Below are 24,747 nucleotides of genomic sequence, written 5' to 3' on the forward strand. Positions count from 1 at the left end.
AGCAAAGGATCTTTTTAATATTTCTTGTTACTTCTTAAATTTTCTTTTCAGTTTGCAAGTTTGTCATGCATTTTCTAAATTGAATTAGACTATAAAATGTGTATTCAACACATACCTCCATTTTCCATGTAAATCGCATAACTTAGAAATAAATCTAATTTTGATTTGAATAAATTTAAAATTTTAAGTTCCTGTGCAGCTGGGGAAAAAATAGTTGCAGATGTCTTTGAGAAGCTCATGATGGCTAGCTTTCAAGCATTGTAGACACGTAAAGGAGTAAATGTCCTGTTTGAATAGTGATGCTTCCTGAACGGGGACTAATGCACATCTATTCAATTATGTTTATAACTCCATAGAATGCAACTTCTTTCAGGAACACCTGCTAAAATGTGTGATATTGAAAAGCATAGTGTTGCCCAAGGAAATACAAATTCATTCATTAAAGCATTTTAATACTGTGTGTGTGCATAGTGGCAAACTTTTTAACTTGATGGTTAAAGAATCATAAAACAAAATGTAACTTACCCAAGGAGAACCTGAAACTAGGTAGTTTGGAAAAGTACTATAGATAGTACCTGATTCCATAAACAACTGTGTGTGTGCAGCTTCTGGCCAAAGGCAACTGTGTGTGAGCAGCCCTGGATTTCACTGAGCCAATAATCTTAATGTCTTCACTGTAGATCGCTGCAAAAGCATTTCCTGGGGAATGCGACAATCTGGCAGCTGCCAAAGACATTTCATAGTGGTGAAATTCAGTTCCTGAGTTTAACATCTGAATGGGTTAGAGAGTAATATATCCATTTGTGAAGCTAAATGAGGAAGTTACTAGAGATTTGCCTCCATGGGTGCTGGAACAATTTGTATGGTTCAATGGCTCTCAGCACCCCCACTACACTGTAAACCCTGTATATGATGGAAACCCCCTCAAGCCAGGGGGTGGAGCACCATCCCTAGTTCCAGCATTTATGTTTGTCTCTATGTGTCTTGGAGCTGTACTTATGGTAGAGGTACACTTTTAATATTCACATGCATCTGTGTAACATCTTCCCAAGGATTAGGTGTTCCATTGGACTGGGACTTGGAGATCTGAGTTCAGTTTCTCACTCTGCCACAGGCTTCCTGTGTGACCTGGGACAAGCTACTGGCATCTAAAAGCAAAGTTGCTCTGACTTTGCAAAATTTTCAATGTAAAATCACACCTTTAAGTAGACTCTTAATTGTTTATCTAAAATGGTGCTGATTCTGGTAATTCAGTATGTAGAACAGAAAATCTAATGTCTTCTGATGTACATGATTATCTGATGAGCAAAAAGCTATAATGCTGAACTCTGCAAAAATCTGCTCCTGGTTATTCTGACTGTGCTGGGCAATCGGCATAAAGTTAGGTCTGTTGTAGGCACATTCATGACTTGCAGACAGACTTGAAATAAAATAAAGAAATACAAAATTGCATTCAGTTACTGTGGTGATATCAACAATAAGGAACAAAGTACTGGTCAGAAAACATACACAAATTAGAGTAGTTCGTACATGTCATAGACCATTTTGGTGCAATGGACTACATGAAAGCCACTTGAAACTTGCCAAATAATTAGAAATAAAGTAGCTTACTTTCAATAAGCACCTCGTCAAACTTCTATTTTTTTAAAAAAAAATCATGTCCTTGAAGCAGGAATTACTGTTTTAAGTAGCTCTTCAAGACTGTACTTTCCTGTCAAAAATGAATTATTGTAAATTAATCTTGGTTAAAAAGTAAAATGAGGATCTCAACCTTAAGGAACAATGCCATGTTTTCTTGTTTGCATGTCCTATCTTAAACAGAACTTGGAACACGAAACCTATAACAGACTGTCAAACTTGCTCTAAGTATCATTAATAAGATATACAGGACCTATATTTTTTGAAGTAAGCTCACTATGGGGCTTAATTATGTACATTTGGAAAAGTGACATGAATTCAACTAGTGTGGTCATGAAGGAAAACTGATAATCACAGCAAAGTCCTTGTGATGTTCCCTAAATGCTACAGTGCATATTTGTTCTGTCACAGTTGTTTAGGGCCAACACTTGCTTGCAATAAATGAGTAGGCACACTGGAAAAAATGGGACTGCTTGCATGAGTAAACTGAGTAGGATTTGGTCCTTGAGGTTTGTATACAACTCCGCCCTATAGAACTGTATTCTGTTGACTTGTAGGCATATAACTTGTTCTATACTACCACAGGTTTTCCTCTGGGGTAATTGTAGGCACTGAATTTAAAGGCCATGATACAACTCACACATTTTATACATAAAAAATAAACCTAACAATGGCTAACCATCACCATGGCCCCTTTCCTTGTATGTTATATATGCTCACCTTGTACTGCTTGTCTGTCTTTATAGTTTGTGTCCTCAAGGCAAGGGTTGTCTTCCTATTTCTGTATAGTGCCTAGTCCCATGTGGTGTGCTACCATAATATAAATTATGCTTCAGTAGCTTTGCAAAGTCTATTTAATTCAGAAACTAAATTGTTCAAGAAAAACATAGACAAAATGGGAAGTGTTTTTGTTTACATGTGTTACAGCTGATAGTTCTGATCTGATTTTGAATTGATGATTGAGTAAAACAAATATGCAAGGTCTTAATTCTAGATGTTATAGTTAATAATACTATACGATAGAAACTACATTCAACTGTTGCCCCTTAAATTGGACTTGCATACCACTTATGCATGTAAAAACTCTAGAGACCACTGCTTTCTTGAAGACTTAAACAACCATCTTTCCCAAATGACAGAGCCATAAAAGAAATTCTCAGGTAGGGGAGTGTTATTGCCTATCAAGCAGGTTCTGCCAAGGACTATTCAATTGTGAATCTTCCTGGCTTTGTGGTGGCAACAAAGTTTTCTGTTACACTGGTAAAGCAGTCTTGAAAGAAATGCCTTTTTTTTTTTTAACAACATGGCTGTCGCAAGAAGTGAAATATGACTGCACTGCACAAAATCACTGTGCCAGATGTAACCCCTTAATCACATTGGTGATCAGTTACTGTGACAAATATTCCTGTTGATTTCATTGGGACTAAATATGTGAGTAACCCAATGGAATTAAGGGGCTCACAATGTGGTCGTCCTGTTTGGGTGCATTTAGGGTGTTTCAGATATCCTAGTGCTATGCCTCTCAACCAGCGTCTGCAAGTCTGGATGGAAGCGTATTAGGAGAGCTTTGGACAGAAATATGTACTGCACCTATCTGCACTGTCAGGCATACTGCTGTTAGTCTTGAGCTTTCAGGAGCACACTTTATTTGTAGATTTAAGTGTGTGAAAACTTTTGCCCACTACTATTCTCACTTGATAATGTATATTTGCAAACTTTATAGCATAAGTGCAGTTCCCGCTACAGTGAAGACTTTGTGCTACAGCTGGAAAAAGAGTTGGTCCAAGCCAGACTAAGTGAAGCGGAATCCCATTGTGCTCTGAAGGAGATGCAAGATAAGGTTCTAGAGATGGAAAAGGTAAACCAAAATCATGATCCTCCGCATAAAGTAGCACTGTAAATAACCACACTAGTTCCCATAGTTTAGCTGCATGATTGTGCTGCAAAAATCTATCATGTTTGGTTTCTAGCTCATGGTTGCAAAAAACCTTCAAAAATCTGTGATGAATGTAACCAAAAGCAAAGATGTGTGCTTGAGCCTTCAGAGAGCTTGGAGCAATAGCTCAGGTGTGAACAGTTCCCTTTCATTTCATTTCCATGTGATCACATTGAATTCTGGTGGTGGTCCGTGTAAACATTTTATTTCATTGTTGATAGTTTTGTCAAGCCTCAAGATAGTGTCCATCCAATGCTTGGACTACTGGTAGATATTGATGCAGGGTGTAGCTAGCTGCTGACAAAGGTACCTGTTATGGGGAATGAGGAATTAAAGCTCTCCTCCTTCCCAAATTTTCAAGTGCTCGTTGGGCAGGAAAATTTCCAAAATGAGAAGGAAAAAGATGCCTCCCCTTCACAGTATCAAAAACCTCAACTCTCTCTTGGATGTCAAAACCAAAACCATCTCCCTCATTTTCATGCATATTGAAAGTTACAGTTGTCCTCTAACAATCAACTGTCAAAACATCCAGCTTCCTTTGCAGAACAAAAATCTATAGCACATCAAAAATTTTCAGAATAAGATGGAATAATCCCAAATGATATAACTGATATGATGTACTGCATGGCAGTCTGCCCCTCAAAGGGTCTGTTGAACCAGGGAACAGCAAGCCCTGGCAGAAGTTGGAAACCAGCAGATAATGATTGACTCTGATTCCCAGTGGGAAGATATAAGTGAGGCTACAGCTCCGTAAGGGTGGGGAAACAGGAGAGAGACATTTTCCTGACCAGCAGCAGAAGGGTGTATCAGATGGGGTAGGCCCTATGATCCCCCTGAGGCCAAGGGAGGTCATGACCTTTTGAGCTTCTGGGGTGTAAAGGATCTTGCAGTATCAGGCCAGGTCAGGACTATCCCTTTTTGTTACTTTTTCTATAAATCTTGCATTTGTGTGGCAAAAGAATAAAAGCCTGTATAGAAGGCTAAAACAGAGGTGGCTGTGGCTGCCTGTTTTGTCCCCAAGCTGGTGGACAGACCCACCAGACTACAAGGACTTTGATCAAAACTTATATTTTAGGCAAAGTAAGACCTGGAGTACAGTGTTTTTAAAAGTAACATCTTGACTCATAACAGGTAAATCAAATTCTCTGGAAGGCTTGGCAGGTGTGTGGTGGTGTAAGATACGTAAAACATTAAGGCAATAACAGATAAATTTAACATGTTCAAATAAGAATTCGTGATCTGACCCCAAAATTCAGATGAGCATTTACTTATATTTAAGCCTCTTCAAACAGGGACATGATATTCTTTAAATTTAAAAAATCAGTGTACATCTGAAAAAAGTTATAACCATAACAGATAAAACCCAGTTTTAGGAAATAACTTTATAATGTTACAGCATCTCTGGACTGGAGCATGTACACTTGGGTGGATGAGAGGACCTAAAATAACCAAAAGTTGCTTTGACTACTGCAGTCTACTATCTTTAGACCATGTAGGTTGGGAAAAATTATATTCATTGTCCCAAGGTCTACGCTGATGCACTAATAGTTCAGGCGCCCAGAAGGATGTACTGTAGCTGTTCATACTTGGAAATAGCTACAGCACTTCGTCTGAGACCTTTTTGAAGCTGTTAAAGTGGATGTTCACCATCTGTTAATTCTGATGGTACTATTGAATCCTAAGGTTTTAAATAAATACTATGTTAGCCAAATCATCATGATCCCCAAAGGTACAAAAAACAACCAGTGTTTCTTAAACACTAAAAAATGGTAGGGTGGGGGAGGAACAACACTTTTAACAGCAGTTAAAATCCGTCACGCATTAGCAATGTGATGAGCAGGGATGCTCCTGTTCAGGTGGATTTCTTTTTTAAATTTCCCTGTTACTTTTTGGTGGTTTTAATTTGTTTCAGTAATTCCATGTTAGTATTTTAACTTTTTCCAACCTGTTCTAACCAGCTTTTCTTCTTTCTGGTTAGTTTCCCCCTACTTTTTTTCCTCTTTCTTTCTGTTTTTCTTTTTCTTCTCTCCCCTCCCCCCCGAGTAGGGTTCTGCTTCTGTCCCTGTTTCATATTTCCTTGCCCAACTGCCATTCTGAATCTTCATTGACCCATCTTTTTTCAACATCACTTTCTGCTGCCCTTTTCAAGGATGAACAAACTTTCCAAAAATTAGTCTGAGATCTCATTCATTAATAAGAGATGTGTAGGATCGAATGGCAAAAGTCGCCTTAATGATATAAAATCTATTCCACCTTCACTTTACCTAGCAAAAATAGAGTTCAAAACCTACAGACTTGTTTTCCATGCATTTTTGTTGGCATCATTAATACCAAAGACAGTGTAAGCAGTCCGGCTCCCTGCCCTGCTTTTTAGTGATGCCATCAACTCCAGCATGAGAAGTCTAGAGGCCAGGTGGGCTGAAATCTTGGTATGTAATTTTAGTTCATACTTAAAAGGTATTTGTCTAACTTAAATCCATATTTTATTCTATCAACAATCTCAGATTTAGCTTTAAAGCTTCTCATTTCATCTTAAGGTGCATCAGGAATAGTAATCACTCCATGTGATCTTGGAACAAAACTTCCTAAATGTACATTTCTTCAATTAAATGTTTAAGAGGGTCTTCTTTGCTACAGAGGAACAGTTCTTTACCTGATGAGAATAATGTTGCCAGACTCCAAGAAGAACTGATTGCAGTGAAGTTGAGAGAAGCAGAAGCTTTGATGGGCCTAAAAGAACTTAGACAGCAAGTCAAGGATTTGGAGGAACACTGGCAGGTATGCATATAAACCTCTTGATAAACTTAAATATTTTTGAATAAAGCAGGATAATTGAATATGTAAGTCTGAAAAATGGGGTCAAGTAGACTGGTGACTGGGTCTGTACAGAAATGGCATATTAAATGAGGGAGCCACAATGTGTTTTTACTTTAAAAATGTAAAATGGATCCAGGTTGTAGATGAGGGCTTTCTACCTCATGCCACAAATTAAAACCTTCTGGTGGGAGATATACAAGTATAAAGTAAAGATCCTATTTCAGTGAATGCAAGTAGAGATTGGAGCTTAGCAAAATCCTGCTATTCAGGTGTTTTGAAATACTCCAACTTCTCTTGTTTTAAGGACAGACTTTCAGTTTCATGATTGCCCCAATTGAAAATTCCTGTCCCCAAGCCACTGTCTCTCAGTTTTTGTAACTGCAACCTTGTGGCTGTTTGTCGTTTTTATGATGAACTGTAATGCTATGTTAGTCTTCTGTTTGATTCTTTAAAATTGTTGTGGTGGATTGTGAAGTACTTCATTCTTCAGCAGATGAGGTAATAGTATTTTAGGAGAGTCCTGAGAGATAGCTATAGATACATAATCTAAAAAAAGCCATTATAAATGATTTTAGCGTCATCTAGCTCGCACTGCTGGAAGATGGAAAGATCCATCCAGAAAGAACACTGTGAATGAACTGCAAGATGAATTGATGACAATCCGATTGAGAGAAGCAGAAAGTCAGGCAGATCTAAAAGAGATGAAACAAAGAATGATGGAGATGGAAACACAGGTATGTTATTGAAAACTAGTACTGAGATGGCAGAGAGTTAAGCATTATTGTGATCCAAACTGAATGCTGGCACCTAGGGATGCCAAGGGATAGCCTTTACCAGTGACAGTAGCATAATGAGACAGTACAACAATCTTATGCTTTTCGACTGGTTAAGAATGAGACTCCAGTTTGATTCCCTTCCACTTCTTTTCAAGACTTACGATATATGACGCTCCATCTTTCTAAACTTCCCACCTTGATGTTAAGTAATGAACTCGCCATGCTGGGTGGATATGTATGAATCTCAATTGTTTTACAGTCCTAGTTTAGTACAATAAGCGTGTATTTTTAAATCCATTAAATTTAATAGGCAAAATTTATCTGACAGAAATACTATCTGCTCCTTTCCTTCCCCTTGGGAGTTGCCTATGTGGTTTTGCCTGATGGTGACCTTCTTTCATAACCCATGAATCTGGCTCCTGAATTGGCCAGAGGATCCTTGCAGATCAGCTGTGTGCTGCCAATACTTAAGAAAGAGTTTGCACCAACATTTTGCCTCTTTAGCTGTGATAAATTCCATGTGACTGGGGTGTTTGTGAAGAGAGAAGTGTAACATGTTTACCTATTTAAATTCTGCTATAACCAAGGAATGAGGGAGCATCACTTGACCAAAAAAAACCTGTATTATGTGCACTTCACCAAACACTTTTATTCCTGAAATTTCTGTTGACACTATAGCATAGTATTGAACTTCTGTTACTTGAAAGGAGGTGAGGAGTGAAGGCTTTGCAATCGACTTTTGGGGAATCCTCTCATGGAAAAAGTCTCAAACATAACTGACACAGGGAGAAACCTGGTACATTTTACATTCTGAATGCATCTCAGCACTACCAGTACCATTCCCTGCTGTCCCAGGAAGCAGGAGTTGGGACACATGGTGGTGTGGTGTAAAGAACTGACTCTGCACCCAGTATTTGGCCCAGAGTCACCAGTTAGAATTTGTTACATGCCACTGATGGAGTAAAAAGCTTCATAAAATATCTCAGATAAGTTAATTAAACCTTTTTCATTAGGGTTGCTAACTTGGCATTGTAGAAATTACTTTCATTTAATGCATTTTTTATTTCAGTCAGCAGGGGGTATAGTTATCCTGTTTTATCATATGCCATGTACTAACAATCATAAATAACCTCACTTCAGTGTATTTCCTTAGTGCTTGTATATAGACGTATGCTGTTATCTTCCATTTGAACAATAATTTGGTTCATATATCATTTTGTATATAAGCATATATAGTCTTTCTAGGCAAAAATATAATTTGCCTTTCAGTGTTGAACATACTTGAGTTACTAATCTTAATGTTCTGTATACACTAGACCAGGTGTTCTCTCAACAAATTTTTTGGTGGCCTCAAAGTGCGGCCACCAACTCTCACTGGTGGCCACACTGATACTTTTTCCTAAAATAGTTAATTAACTTTAGGGAAGAACAATTAAATATGCACAGATACACATCCAAATCATTGTAATTTATATTTGTAAGGTTTTTTGGCAGACTCAATACAAATAATGCTGCCTCCTCTTTGGGAGTGATATTTGTAAATTTGTTCATATCACAGCACACTGAGTAGCTACCTGGGAAGCTATGAAAAGTGACGTGATTTTTAACAAACATACAAGTATCGCTTTTCACAGATAGCTAGTAAGTCTGCTGTGAAAAGTGATACTTACATGTTTGTTAATATCACTTTTCTCAGCAAGCCCCAGGACCCATTAAACCCTGTATGTGGTGGGGCTTCAGGAGGAGGTGGCAGGGGCCAGATGTGATGGTAGGATGGATGCTGGGCAGTGTGGCGGGGCTCGGGGTTGCGGGGGGGGCAATGGATGCGGTGCTGTGGGAGACAGCAGGGGCGATAGGGATGGGTGAGTCCAACTGTCAAGTGACCAGAGCCATGACCTGGTGTCTGCTATGTGGCCGGGGCTCAGTGCCCATGGCCAGAGCCCAGAGCTGGGGACAGGAACTGCATAGCCGGAGCCAGGGATTGGTGCCCGCTGCTGCGCAGCCAGAGCTGTAGGTCAGCGCCTGGGGACCAGTGCCTGTCACCACAAGGCCAGAGCCCGGGACTGCATGGGTGGAGCCAGGAGCCCGCACCTGCTGCTGCACGGCCAGGACCAGGGATCAGCACCTGGGGCCAGCTCGTGCCACCACGTGGCCAGATCTCGGGAACAAAGCTGTGGGTTGGGGCCCGCTGCTGTGCAGCTGGGGCATGGATCAGCGCAGCCAGAGCTGCGGGTTGGCACCTGCCACTGCACGGCCCGAGCTTGAGACTGGAGCTGGGGGCCAGCGCCTGCTGCCGCGCAGCTGGAACCAGAGGGTGGAGGCGAAGTCCCTCAGCTCGAGGTCAGGGCTGCGTGGCCAGAGCCGGGGTGGTCAGTACCCACTGCCCCGTGGTGGGAGCCCAGGGCTGCACGGCCAGGCTCCTGAAGTCTCCCTGCTGGAGCCTGATGCCGAAACCCCCTCCCCTCAAGGTGGGTCAAGAACTCACCTTGCTGCTGCAGCATTGTGCCCCACCTCTCTCTCCAGAGGCGGTGTGGGGTGCTGCACATCCAGGAGCAACAAGGAAGGAGTGGGAGAGGCTGATCCTCCCTCGCCCCAATCACTGCCCAGATGACTGTCGTGGCTACATGAAAACCCCCTGATGTCTGCATTTGAGAAACGTTGCACTAGACCACCTGGTATCTGAGTATACTTTATCAAAACATATTTTCATTCAAAATAAACATTAAGATGAGCAATTTTTAATTGCAACAAATCTTGGAATGCTTCTTGCTCAATAAAATAACCTTTTGATTTACTGAATTTGTAAATAAAACTGACTTGTAAATCCTGTTTATAAAATATCTATTGGAAGAAATGTTAGTGCTTTCCTTGTCTATTTAGGTAGGTGTGATAAGACCTCTTCTGACACACTTTTTTTTATAAATGTCAGAACCACATCAACAGTAACCATTTACGGAGGGCGGAGCAAGAGGTCAGCAATCTACAAGGAAAGGTGCAATATCTTTCTGCGCAGAACAAAGGACTTCTTGCTCAGCTGAGTGAAGCAAAACGTAAACAAGCTGAGACTGAGTGCAAGGTAACCAGCATCATGAGCACACCATTCATGTACAAAGTATATATTCACATTCTTCTTTCTTATTTGTGACAACCAGATCCATATTTTCAGCTTTATATAGACAACAAACCTCACAAAAGCAAAACCTTACATTTTCTAGTGAATTAGAAACATCATCTTGGATTTACCACCCACCAAAAGGAGGGATGACAACCTTCTCCTCTAATTTGTGGTCCTGTGGAAGTTAACTTTTGAGTAGAACTACACTTTAAAGTAAGTGACTGTATAAAAGGCACAGACTTACACAGCAGACTCTGAACATGGTTTACTCAGACATAACTGATTGCATTCATGACAAAGTACTTTATAGTACCTTAATTCTGGTTAGCAGAATCAATATAGCTGTGTGAGGGGTCGCAAGGGTAGAATTAGAGTGGAAGGGGACATGTCCCCAGGGTAGGGTGTGACGGTACCCACTGTCCAGTGGCAGCCTATCTTTCTGTAGAGTGTCTACAATTGGTCAATCTGTGTCCAAGAAGGCTGGGTAGAACAGACCTCTTCATTGTGGTCAATCCACAAGAATGAAAGAGTCTGGCTTGACTTTGAAATCCCAGGTCCAGTTTGCACTTTTTAGTTTAAAAAATCACAATTTTTTCTTTCTAAACTGCTATACCAAATTTGGACAATCAGACACCATAAACATGGAGTCTTGCAAGGCTTTTAGGAACTTCCTTGTAAAACCATACTTCAAAATTATCATTGCCACTAAAAGTGACACTATTTAAACCAAAAGTTGTTCCAGCTCAAGTGTGTAAAATTCTTTTCCATATCAGAAGCTGAAAACAAAAGTTAAAAGCATGTCTTTACTGTACTTAATTTTCAGTACACATGCGTGGTAGGATTCCTTTAGTAAAGTAAACTAAAATATTGAATATATACAATATCTCTTCTGTGTCAGTTTTTAGTATAATCCAAAAGACTAGCATGAGCGGCACATCAATAATCAAACTACAGTCTTAAACCTTCAGCTGTACACTGTTGTGTTCATATACTGCATCAGCTTCCAAATGTGTCCATGAACATATGAGTTTTGCCTTAGCAAAAGTAAATGGCTTATGTTTACACTTAAGTTCCAGATGTTTCCAAATTCATTATACAGGGCAAAGTTGAAAAAAATATATTTCAAGGAAAAAATTTCTCAAATGACACTCTTATTCAAAATGTATGCATATAGTAAGAAATAACATGCACCCAAGTGTTTGTAAGGCTGTAATTCCATCAAAGGGTTCCGATGACAGTATAAACCAAGAGTGAAGCTTGAGTGGTTTATCACTGTCACTAAATCCCAGAGATGAAATTACATCCTTATTAATATGTATAGTTTTTCTTACAATATCTCACAAACCTGTAAATAACAAAATTTGTGAGTGTTTCAAAGTGTTCTCTTCCGGGTAATACAGTTTAATTGACTAGATTTCTGTACACTAAACTATGCTGACCTAACTTTAATCACCCTAAACTACAAAGTGTAGTATGTATTCAGCACCTCTGTCTCTTAACCAGTCTCCTAATTAACTTCATTTTGCCAGTGAAGAGGTTTTTTTATTCAGTTTCATTTGATTTTAATTTAAGGTGTTTACCATTTCTCTTAGATATACTCTAGTCCTCCTCCCCTAGGACACTCAATATCTCTTTAGAAAGGGTTTTCGTTTTTCCTGCTCTTTACATTGTACTGTTGCTAGCCTCCTTTTTTCTAATGCAACCTAAAATAAGTGTACAGGTAATTGGGTATTAATGTGCAGTGGAATTTGACAAGCCAATGAAAGTTGTTTTTAGGAATTTGCCCACTGAATATTAAATGTCAGCTCTCTGTTCCTCTGACTAGAATCAGCACTTCATTCTACATAAGAGTTGATTTCTAATGCTGAATCAGTTACTGCTTTCCATATGTTGATTTCCTTACTAGATGTTCACAACTGTTTTATATATTGGTGGCATTTCTTAATGTATAAGGGTATGTCTACACTACGAAATTAGGTGGAATTTATAGAAGTCGGTTTTTTAGAAATTGGTTTTATATATTCGAGTGTGTGCGTCCCCACAGAAAATGCTCTAAGTGCATTAACTCGGCAGAGTGCTTCCACAGTACTGAGGCTAGAGTCGACTTCCGGAGCGTTGCACTGTGGGTAGCTATCCCACAGTTCCCGCAGTCTCCGCTGCCCATTGGAATTCTGGGTTGAGATCCTAATGCCTGATGGGGCTAAAACATTGTCGCGGGTAGTTCTGGGTACATATCGTCAGGCCCCCGTTCCCTCCCTCCCTCCGTGAAAGCAAGGGCAGACAATCGTTTCGCGCCTTTTTTCCTGAGTTACCTGTGCAGATGCCATACCACGGCAAGCATGGAGCCCACTCAGCTCACTGTCACCGTATGTCTCCTGGGTGCTGGCAGATGCGGTACGGCATTGCTACACAGCAGCAGCAACCCATTGTCTTGTGGCAGCAGACGGTGCAATAGGACTGGTAGCCGTCATCATCGTGTCTGAGGTGCTCCTGGTCGCCTGTATGAGGTCGATCAGGAGCGCCTGGACAGACATGGGCGCAGGGACTAAATCTGGAGTGACTTGATCAGGTCATTCTCTTTTGTCCTGCAGTCAGTCCTATTGAACCATCTTATGGTGAGCAGGCAGGTGATACAGATTGCTAGCAGTCCTATTGTACCATCTTCTGCCGAGCAGCCCTGAGATGTGGATGGCATGCAGTCCTTCTGCACCGTCTGCTGCCAGCCAAAGATGTAAAAGATAGATGGAGTGGATCAAAACAAGAAATAGACCAGATTTGTTTTGTACTCATTTGCTTCCCCCCCTTCCCCATCTAGGGGACTCATTCCTCTAGGTCAGCACTGCAGTCACTCACAGAGAAGGTGCAGCGAGGTAAATCTAGCCATGTATCAATCAGAAGCCAGACTAACCTCCTTGTTCCAATAAGAACAATAACTTAGGTGCACCATTTCTTATTGGAACCCTCCATGAAGTCCTGCCTGAAATACTCCTTGATGTAAAGCCACCCCCTTTGTTGATTTTAACTCCCTGTAAGCCAACCCTGTAAGCCGTGTTTGTCAGTCGCCCCTCCCTGCATCAGAGCAACAGCAAACAATCATGTATCTGAGTTGAGAGTGCTGTCCAGAGCAGTCACAATGGAGCACTCTGGGATAGCTCCCGGAGGCCAATACCGTCGAATTGTGTCCACAGTACCCCAAATTCGACCCGGCAAGGCCGATTTAAGCGCTAATCCACTTGTCAGGGGTGGAGTAAGGAAATCGATTTTAAGAGCCCTTTAAGTCGAAATAAAGGGCTTCATCGTGTGGACGGGTGCAGGTTTACATCGATTTAACGCTGCTAAATTCGACCTAAAGTCCTAGTGTAGACCAGGGCTAAGTAATGACACTTCCCCACTTGTAAATTCTTGTTTCATAGGGTTTAATACTAATAATCACATCAAATCCTTATTAAATATTGCAAAGAAGTGGGGTATCCTCATCCTTTTCATAAAGTAAGAGAGCACTTTGAGTATCCTCTAATCCAGATTCTAGATTAAGTTTGTATCCATCCTCATCTGGATAATTGGCATGGAAAACCTTGCTCTAAAATGGGTTGGGACGAGAGGCTAGTGGATATTCAGTGCAAGCAGGGACTGTGTGTTTGTCAAGTATAATCCTTGTGGCCAGTGAATGAGGTGGAAATGCTAACTATGATCCTGGCTAGACCCTGAATTTTGGATCATAATCATTAGTCCCTGAGGGGTGTATGAGGCTTATATCACAACATGCTTCACAAATGCACATTTGTGATGCTCTGAGATCTGTAGGATAATGTTAATATGAAGTTAGAATCAAGTTATTTGCGCCAAATGGAGATTATTTGGCATTCTGGCACATTATCTGGACCGTGACTTTGAATGTAAGCTTGGAACAGGCCCCATATCTAATTTTTTGTACAGAATCCTGCATAATGGCATTAATATACATTTTTTATTTGTAAATTATATTAATAGACAATTGTGACAATTAATTAATAGACAATAGACAATTAATAGACAATTGTGATTAACTTGCTTAGGTAGGACTGTCCTAATTTTCCCTCCACTTTCCCCTTCCCCAAAATCCTATCACTGATATAATCTGTCGTGCCTGCTGTCCTCCTGTTGTCCCCACACCCATTCTTCCCTGACTTGCGTCTTGCTTCTACCTCTCAATAAAAGCATGCTGTGGTCTCTCCATCCTCAAGAAGCAGTCCCTTTATTCCACCTGCCTTTCCAACTACTTCCTCTCCCATCCTTTAATCTCTAAACTCAAAGGCACTATTTGCCACTGTTGCCTACAATTCCTCTTTTCTAGCTCCACTTGGCCCCTTCATTCCACTGAAATTAATCTCACCAGGATCTCTGACTCCTTTCATGGCCAGAATTTCTGGCTCTCTACCTAATCCTCCTTCACTTGCTTATAAAACTGGTCACTTGCTCTTTCTTGAGATCTTGTCCTTCCTTGGGTATTTGTGTCCTCTCCTGGCTCTTCTACCCTCTGATCATTCTTTCATTGTATCTCAGTGGATCCTCCTATTTTGTGGGCAGTCACACAAGCTCTTCACTTGACCAACTTCTCCTTTAACATTTTTTTGGGCTTCTTGTATGACTTCAGCTACCATGTGTATGTGGATAGGTTTGAGAGTTATCTTTTCCACTCTTAATCAGCTCCTTCCAACCTATCCCACATCTCAGCGTGTCTTTCTGACATCTTGGATGTGTCACTGCAATTTAAACACAACATGGGCAAAACTGAACTCCCTATCTTTACTTTCCAAGCCTCCTCCCCTTATCCTTTTTGTTACTGTTGACAATACCATCATCTTTCCTACTGTCCATAAACCTAGATGTTTATATTTGGCTCCTTCTGCCTTATCCCACATATCCAGGCCACATCCAGATTTTTCTATAACACTTTTGAGTGTTCCTCCCCCTCTTAGCTGATCAGGTAAACCTTTTGTTCAGTTTCTCATCTCCCATATTACTACAGTGACTCCTGTGACCTCCCTGACAACCACATCATCCATCCCTAGGCTATTCACAACAAAACTGCTAGAATCTTCCTTGTCTTTTTATTCTAAACACATCTCTCTCACACCTTCTTGAGTGCCTCCATTTGCTCCCCCTCTTCCACAGCATTTTGTTAAGCTTCAAGTACAGTCCTTAAGACAATTCTGTCCCTCTTGTCTCCTGCTCTGCCAACAAGGCTATCCTTGATTCCCCTATGTTTGCATCTCCAGCTCTTCTTGCTTTTTTCACGCAACCTTCTGCTTGGAATGCCCTTCCTGAACTGATCTTTAAGGGCAAATATTGCCGCCTTGCATTCCTCCAAGACCCACTGTTTCCATGATATTTGCAAAAAGTTAGTCAACTAATAATGCATAAGTTTGAAGGGTGGTTGAGTGTAGTTATTTTTTAAAATGTGCCTCATGTGCTGTTTATATAATCTTGATTGCATCCCTCTTCACACAGTGTATGTTTGTTTTAGACTGCAAGCTAAAGCCTGGATGGTTGCTACCAGAATACAAGCACTTATTTAAAGTAGCATTTTGTAGTAGAAAACCTATTAGAACCAGTTTTATAATAGCACTTAGCTTATTACATTTTCTGGTATGTTTTCTGTTCACTTGCAAAACTTAATGCACACAGAGAAGGTGAAACTTTTGCAAGTCCCCCCAAGCAATATATTTTTTTCATGTTAGCATTACCTTTTGCGGAGAGATCTCAGATTCTCCTCTCCCACCCATTTCCCCCTCCAATAACAACCGAACACATCCTCAAAGCCTCAATCTTCATTCTTCTAGCTGAGAACTGAATGGGTCTCCCATGTACATAAACTGTGTTCTTTAATTTCCTGAGGGACAGGCATGTATGGTGACTCTTTCAGCCAAGTAAAGAGATCTTAAAATTAGAATATCTGCATGGGTAACCAGAAAAACCTCAAGTATGTATACAATCTAAATCTGGGAGTTTCCTTACTAGCATGACTGTCATCAATACAACCTCTTTGGAATAAAATGAGAGGTTTTCCATTGCAGTATCAGGGCCACTAGTTTCTCTAGTTTTAAATATTTTCATTTTATATCAACTAAAAGTATAGATGGGACCTGCTAGACATGGTTCAAGCAGAAATGCTTTGAACCAAAGAAAATATGTCAATGTAAGGAACCAGAAGGTATAAGAACTGTTGCAGTGTTTGGGAATGATGGCCATAGCAATGTTAATTATACCTATCACTGAAAACTAGGTATTTTAAGAGGACATGTGGGGGCCCCAGGGCCAGAGGGGAGGAACAGTAGAGGCTACATGAAGTCCTCAAGTCTCTTGCCTGAAATGGTGACACAGATATTCATTCCCCAAATGCAAGTTAATTTGACAATAGATGTTTTGAAATTGGTTGGAGTCCTACTGAAATGATTTTCATATTTGGGCCACTTCAGCACAACCCTCTTGAAAGCCAGAAAATTTAACATGCTATGGATGTTCAAAAATATGGTGTCCAGTGGGCAACAATAGTCCAGTGGGCAACTATTCACTAATATTCCAAACCTAATAGGGTTGATCTCTTCCTTCATGTTCGTCCATCCAGTGTTTTAAGAGCCACCTAATTAGGCCTCCCTTCCTCTCTGGGATTGTATCCTCTCATCTAAAACTTACTGCATCAGAAATGTGTAATATTAGGACTAATTAAGAGAATTGTATATCTGAGCAAATTACTTTAAAGTATAGACAAAGTCATGCAGTCAGGATAATTTTTCTTGAAAAACCTTGATCACCCCCCCCACAAAAAAAAAAAAAGTCTTAGACTCCTGTCCTGATTGCCAGTCTCCTGCTTGGGGAGGGGGAGAATAGTTCCTTTGCAGTGTTATCATTTCCTTGTTGGATGCTACTGCTTTGCAGTTTAATTCCTTGAATTTCTCCAAGAATAAGTCCAGTTGAGCAAAGTTCACAGATCTGTGCAGCATCTGACTAGAAGAGGCTGCTCAATAAAGGGAGCTAGGGGTTTTTTTTATTGGCACACTTCCCACTGCCGAAGTGAAAGATGCTGCATCTTCTGGTTCTGAGACGTTAGCTGGTCCACTGTTCATTCCTCAGTTATTTGTCATGAAACTGTAAAATCACCTGCTATGTACCATCAGTGTATTAGTCTAATTTTGAATAAGTTGACCATACTTCTCAACTTTACTGAGAGCAGATACATCGACTTGTTGTGAACATTTCAAACTTTATCAAGAATTTGAAGTGTCTGTCAGTGTTCCTCTTGTTGTATCTGATCAACAATTCACCAGCTGTATGATGTCATCTTGAATTGTTTGTAATCAGCACAGTCAGATTAAAAGGAATCCAGTTACTATACTGTTAGGGCTAAACTCTGCTTTAAGGTAAAGTAACCCAGCAGCCCTGCATGGGTGGAACTGAGGGCAGAATATGGCCCTCAGCCTGAATGAGATATGAGGTCTGAGTCAGTAGCATTACATTTGTTGACTCTACGGTTTTCATCACTCTGAAAAATAACAGGTAACTAATGTAGTAGAACAGGTCCACAGTTATTGTGAAAGTCAGAATTTAGAAAAAAACACTTTACAATATCAAAGAGGGAGTGCTCTTTTTTTTAGTCTTTGTAATCTTCTAATAACTAAATCTGAAATTTAATTTAATTGATGGCTGTAGAAGTGATAGTCAAGTAACAGAAGGAAAAATCATGTCCACAACGTGCTCTAATAGTGCAGTGATGGGAAACAACTGATGTTCTTTGTTTACAAGATCCAATAAAAGGCCAACTTTAAAATTACTGTAACGACTGTTCCAGAATAAAAAAAAAAATACAGTTCAAAATCTAAATCTATATCTGATTTTTGGTACTGCCTTTACATCAGAAATACTGTTATCTATCCAAGTTCTGATAACTATAGCACAGTTATCAGTTTTCAAATAGCTGAAAAAAATCAAGCATCAAACTCTAATGGAAGTGTGACAATCTCCAAATTTAGGGAAATTTATTCTGTAGACTTCTAAAGATATTTCACACAATACGAATCTTATAGGACCTTTGTGGTCTGAACTAACTTCCATTCCCCACAATGTTTAACTAAAAGATTATTTAAATTTGATTTTTTTTTAACTTGAATGTCAAACATCTGCATTGTAGAATGGCATACACTTAAACCACTGCTAGGATATATGGCTCAGGTGCTTGATTAAAAGGACTTTAGTTATAGTGGTTTGTCACTGTTACAGATAATCCAGTTTGATGGTAACATTACAAGTTGCCTTATGTGAAACGAGTCAGTTGAGAGCGCATGGACTCCTGTGATAGATACCTTGTTAGCACTGGGAGGCCAATGTTTGAATTACTATGGAGACTAAGCCTTTGACAGCTAGGGGTGTGCTTTACATGCCAACTGTTGAGGTACACTGGTTTGCAGTGTTGCTGTCCATGCTATATCACTTCTGTGGATGAAGAGAATACTTCACTTGTACTCTTAATCTAGTCCTTTTCCTGGGTATTAAAATCTTAAATTACACTTTTAGTTATATTTCTTCTCCTCTCTCTCCCCCATCCCCCAAATAAAGGGAAGACAAAGAACAAAATAGAGGAATGGGGAAGGGAGGAAGGGGGACAGGGAGGAAGAGCCCCATCTCGAGTTTCATCTGCTAGGAATAAATTAGGGTATATCTACGCTACAATTGAACATCCATGGCTGACCCATGTCAGCTGACTTGGGCTCAGGCTGTAGGATTGTAAAATTCTATGTAGATGTTCAGGCTCAAGCTGAATCCCTGGCTCAGGGAGCCTCCCCCTCAGAAACCCAAAATATCAGAGAAAGTTCTCTTGATTTTACAGCTTAGCCCTATTCACCTCTTTTTCAGAACAAGGAAGAAGTGATGGCAGTAAGACTCCGTGAAGCAGACAGCATAGCAGCTGTGGCAGAACTCCAGCAGCATATTGCTGAACTGGAAATCCAGGTAACAAATAACACTTGCAAATGCTAAATGTGCAACATAGTACTGGCCCCATCCTTATTTAGCATTATCCCTTTTATTTGCTCCCTTTTCCTTCTTACCTAAGCACAAGGCCATGCTACTCTAATGTTGGGTAATGCTGTACTGTTGAATATTTCCTTTTAGAAATAAAGACCTTGCTTTCTGTCAAATAAATATATTTCTGGGATGTTAATTATTGCTTCCATGCAAGTGACAGAGAGCCATGCATTTCCTCTTGGCTTCTAACTTGCATGTTTGCCTTTGCTGAATTTGTCAATGTAATGTAAATGTAAACTACCAATGAATGTTTCAAAAATTGAAAACCTCCTTTTAGATTTAAAAAAAAAATTCTCATCGTTTAATTCCAGTCACCTTTCTTGTTTTGCCCAATTGTACTGCCAGGGCCAGAAGTGTAGGCATTGTCCTAAACCCACATTTCAATTGTCTCAGCTATATATTGTTTGACTTTAACTATAATAGTCTTACTACAGGCCATAGCAAGAGCATCTGAGGGTGCTTTCTGAAGCTTCTATTTCAACCCCCTCACTTCCAATCTATACTTCTGGGCTTATATTGTTCCATGGCCTGATGACTTGCTGGCTCTAGGGATAATCAGTGACAATTATGTACCCTTTAGGTACTTTTCTGCTATCAAAAATCTGACCCCATGTCTCACCTACAACTCTTCTGTCTTAACTCTGCTGTGCCAGTTTTAATTGTCCTCCTTACAACTTCTCACAGCTGAATGTCAACCGCTGTCTTAACTGGGACTTCTTTCTTCCCTCTGAGTTGCTGTAACAACTTCAGTCGAGAGCTTCCTCTTGCCCACTCACCAGATTGATTTGAGGGAATCAACCCCCGAATCGCCTGGTGTTCTAAGCCTCTAGAGTCAGAACAGAGTCCAGGCACTGCTGCTGTCTAGCAGTCTCTAGACACGGTCTCTTGAGTGCAAACCCTCCGTCTAGCATGCCCCTTCTGAGAGCAGTGACCACATGCCCTACTGCCCAGTCCCTGGAACCATTGCTAAGTCCTCAAACTTTCCTCCTGCGCTGCCCAGCTTAAAAACTCTCCCAGAACTCCAGCCAGGTGGTGGTGTGAATCCACAGTCTACTACTTCATGGGCTGTGGGGTGGTAGGCATAATGCGTGAAATTCAGATACTTTGCACAGGATTCTAAAACCATTGCTCTTTATTTAATTGCACGACATACATGGATTAGTTTTTAAAAAACAAAACCCTATGTATATTTCCCTGCCTGTTTCCTCAACACTCCAAAGTATAATTTGGGATGGGGTGAAGATTCTCTGGGAGCTGTCCAGGCTTGTGTTCTGAAATGTGGAGTCTTCTTCCCCCAGTTCCTCTTCTCTGGCCTTGGCCAGTCTGTCCTCTTCCTCTTGCCCCTTTCTTTGCGCTTTCTTTTCCCCTGTGAGTCCTTTTTTTTTTTTTTTAAACCCCTCCTTTGTTACTTCTTTCTGTGTCACGCTGCTGGTAACTTTCCACCTTCTCCATTTCCATTACCCCTGCAAACAAATTGGGAGAAATCTCTTCTGGCTTAAATGTCCTCTGGCTTCAGGCATTTCCACCTGGATAGGTGACCATTACATTCTAATAAGTTGTCATTGTCCCTGAGCTGCCAGCTATGTAACACAGCCCTGCCAGCCCATAGTAGATTCCATATTTACTTAAAGGCATTGAGTGATGCTGTAATTTTGTAGCACCAACTTCATAATATCAGTCAGACTTCCTAGTTGTACAGAGAGACTTCCCAAATTGCCCCAGTCGTTTCCTCTGAAATGTTGCCTTCAAAACGTTTCTCTTTAGCTTATTGTGGCCAAGCTTTTCTCTCCCTTTGATCCCTCAACTACTGTATCTTTTTTCCTTTCCCCTTAGCTGTACTTACATGATCCAAACTTTTTTAAAATCCCAACCTATTCCTTTACTGCACTCTTGTCTTGCTGTCTGTACAAGAAAGCGATACAGCATCTGTTCATTTTCTTTGCGACACTGATGTCTGTTTTATAGGCTGCTGTGTACAAATAAAGTTAACAGAGCCTTTATGAAGCTTCCTTTACCATGAATACTTTTCCTCAAGCACAGTAGGCACATAAATGATTGAAAGATAGAGCAATCATCTGTTTTATCACATTGTGCCTAGATACTGTGTGATAAGTGCCTTAGAAATGCATAATAAGTAAAATTATTACAGATGAATTGCTTATCTCTGAAGTAAGATAACAAGAAAATAGCTGCGTTTTAGTCAATCTCTTCTCACGTACTCTTCATATGTACTAACAAACATTTTATTAAAAAAGGTGAACTACACTTTTATCCACTTTTTTTAAATCCTAGATTTTAAGACCGGAAGGGGCCTTTGGATCATATGGTTCAGCGACGTGAGTCGCATGCATAGTTGCACAACACCTCTGTGGGCTGCACAGAAACAAAATAGCATCCTCTTGCAGCGTGACCTCACACATACAGTGCATGTGAGGTCCAGCTGTGTGGTGAATGCCATTTTGTAGAGCAGGTCTGCTGCACTGGTGCATGCGTTCAGGAGTTGTGCAGTTGAACTAGTTAGTCTAGCCTCCTGTATAACAAGGCTGTAGAGTTTCACCATTATCTCTATATTGAGCCCAATAACTTGTTAGACTAAAGCAGAACTTCTTGCTAAAAGGCATCTGGTCTTAATTAGAAGACTTTAGGAGATGAAGAATTCACCCTCCCTTGGTAGGTTGTTCCAGTAGTTAAACACGGTCTTAAACTTGTGCCTTATATCTAATTTGAATTTGTCTGGCTTTAACTTCCAGCCATTGTTCTTGTTTGCTTTTCTCCATTAGAGTAAAGAGTTCGGTACCTGGTGTTTTCTCCCAGAGAAGGTCTAGACAACATAATCAAGTCACCTTTCAATTTCTTTTTGATAAGATAAATAGATTGAGCTCTCTAAGCCTCATATTAAGGCATTTTCTCCAGCCTTCAGACTATCTTTGTGGCTCTGCTCTGTACCCTCTCTAATTTTTCAACATCTTCTTAAAAAAATGGACACCAGAACTATGTGCAGTGTTCTAGAATCTTTAACAATATACAGTCAATCACTTCCCTACTCATTACTCCTGTTTATGCATCCAACGATCACTTTTGCCACAGTATAACATTAAAAGCTGATGTTAAGTTGCTTGTCCTTTATCACCCCTAAATTCTTTTCAGTCTCTTCGCTTTCCAAGATACAGTCCCCTATTCTGTAGGTATGGCTTGCATTCTTTGTTTCTAGATGTGCAACTTTCCATTTGGCTGTATTAAAATACTTCTTAAGTAGTGACCTTGTTTTAGCAGGCCTTGTTGTTTCCTGTTAACATTCTGTAGCTTGTTTCAATGAGATGCATTCACTTTTTTCAGAAATAAGAAAAGTGGATGTTTTCTTCTGTTTGTAATCCATTTATGGTTTGAAGTCATTCTGTCATGTCTGACATTCAGAGTTGCTCATTTTTCAAGCTTGTGCTGTTCAGTTTCCTTTGTGTGCTGCTGATGCTATTAACAGGTTTCAGATCAGTCTGTTGAAGTAGCTGCATTTTGTATTCCAGTATTTGGCCATTGTTTTGTCATATCCCGGTTATGTACGGACACATCACTTTAAACTTGAGTTTGTATTCTTTCAGTAGAAATATTAGTTTCTCTAACATAAATCTAGGACATAAAGACATTTTAAAATGCTCATTTGTGATTAACTAGATTGTGCTAAAGTTTTCAACATATGAAAAGCATTGTGAGCAGATAAGTTCTCTTAAAGATATTGCAGAGACAAGGTGGATGAGATAATATATTCTATTGGACCAACTTTTGTTGGTGAGACACAAGCTTTTGAGCTACACAGAGCTCTTCTTCAGGTCTGTGTAGATCAAAAACTTGTCTCTCAGTAAGAAGTTGGCCCAGTAGAATATATTACCTCAACCACCTTGTTTAATATCATGGGACTAACACTGCTACAACATTTAGCTTAAAGATAGTACCTCTGGTACCAATAATGAAGCTTGTGCTCAAAACCTACTACTTCGGGAATCCATACCCAAAGCCTTCATAACGCCTTAACCAAAAAAACAATAGAATAGTCATGGAGAATAAATGCTTATTTCTAGAGCTAGTGAACTACAGCCCCAAATAAAACACAAACAGAAGTTTTGCCTTTAAGAAGCTGCAGATCTATATATTACACAAAAAACAAACCCTACATGAACATTATTAAGGTTGCAAAGTCAAGCACTCAAAAGTTAGGAAATCTCAGAATTGAGATTGCATACATAATCTTAATTTGGCCCATATGTATTATGATCCAGTCTGATTATCACATACTGTTTATTTCTTAAATTTTGAGTGCTTGACTTTACACCCTTAATGTTCTTTTAACATAGTTTGTGTGTAATTTCTGATCTTATTAAAAAAGAAAATTGGGAAAGACTGATTGTCATGTGGCATCATATTGACCCTCTACATGGTTCACCAGCAGGGTAGGAACCTTTAGATCCATGACAGACTTCTGCCACTTGAACTAACAGAGTAATGGATAGCAGAAATAGATGATCTTATCCTCTATGTGAACCAGCACTAAAGGAGAAGACACTGCTAGTGAGTGGTGGATATTTGCTGCCAGCAGAGGAATGGTGACTCAGGAATCGTGGACTTGATTCTAGGCTTCGGGGAGTTCTCTAGTGGGCATAGACTATTCTGCCATTTTACCCTAAGTTTGACCTGTTCTGACCCATTCCCTCCAACCTGTCCCTGTTTCTATCTCACCACTGGCTCCTCGTCCCATTCTCTTCTCACCTAGGCAGTCCCAGTTTTCTTGCCTGGTAAATCCTAATATTACCTCTCCTTACACTCCATCCCAGTCTCCCCACCCCTCTAGTTCCTTGTCCCCAGTTACCTTGGCTAGCTAACTCAGTTCACTCCCTGATTTCCGGTTGCCTGCCTCTCCTGCCCACCCCTGGGTTTCTCATTCGATTTGTGTCTTCACCTCCTCTTGTTCCAATTTTTTCCCAGCCAGTCACCGTGCTCATCCTGGCTCCTTGTCCAATCTCCAATCCCTCCCCCAACTGGTTCCAAGTCTGTCGTTTTGCCCTGCTAGTTTTTTCTTTTGTCCCAGCCTCTTCACCAGGTTTGTTGTGCCATCTACTCACCCACAATATCCTGGGTTTGGCTCTTTGTTCCCTATGTGTTTGTCAGGTGGGTTCCTCTCCCACAATACCCGTTTGCCAGCAGAGGGGTCACTGAGAATACAGGGAAGACAGGCCGCCAGTTTCAGTGCCTGGCCATTTGCTCTGTAGGGATTGTGCACACAGTGTGGTTAGCATTAGGAGCTGTGGGGGAATGGAGCATGCTCAGTGAGGCTGGAATCTTCTGAGATTAGATGTAAACCTCTAGCAAGTCTCCACGGAGCATGTGTTGTCTGCCGTTTTTTCAAAGTCTGATAC

General features: G+C 40.4%; 1 protein-coding gene across 15 annotated transcripts in view; it reads left to right on the forward strand.

Annotated features, from left to right (window-relative positions):
* The window catches only part of EVI5 (ecotropic viral integration site 5), a 155,701-nt gene that overhangs the window by 82,241 nt on the left and 48,713 nt on the right, over positions 1–24,747 (forward strand). For 11 of the 15 annotated variants that reach the window (XM_073357054.1, XM_073357050.1, XM_073357053.1 and 8 more), the window contains 5 exons: positions 3,362–3,496; positions 6,212–6,352; positions 6,967–7,125; positions 10,097–10,243; positions 19,172–19,267. In XM_073357054.1, the coding sequence (XP_073213155.1) occupies positions 3,362–3,496; positions 6,212–6,352; positions 6,967–7,125; positions 10,097–10,243; positions 19,172–19,267 (678 nt within the window). Of the gene's footprint in view, positions 1–3,361; positions 3,497–6,211; positions 6,353–6,966; positions 7,126–10,096; positions 10,280–10,382; positions 10,496–19,171; positions 19,268–24,747 lie in introns of those variants that run through there. The other 4 variants (XR_012160410.1, XM_073357046.1, XM_073357049.1 and 1 more) reach the window with 4 other exon arrangements.

The sequence above is a fragment of the Lepidochelys kempii genome, chromosome 8 (genome assembly GCF_965140265.1).
Source record: "Lepidochelys kempii isolate rLepKem1 chromosome 8, rLepKem1.hap2, whole genome shotgun sequence".
Taxonomy (NCBI): Eukaryota; Metazoa; Chordata; order Testudines; family Cheloniidae; genus Lepidochelys; species Lepidochelys kempii.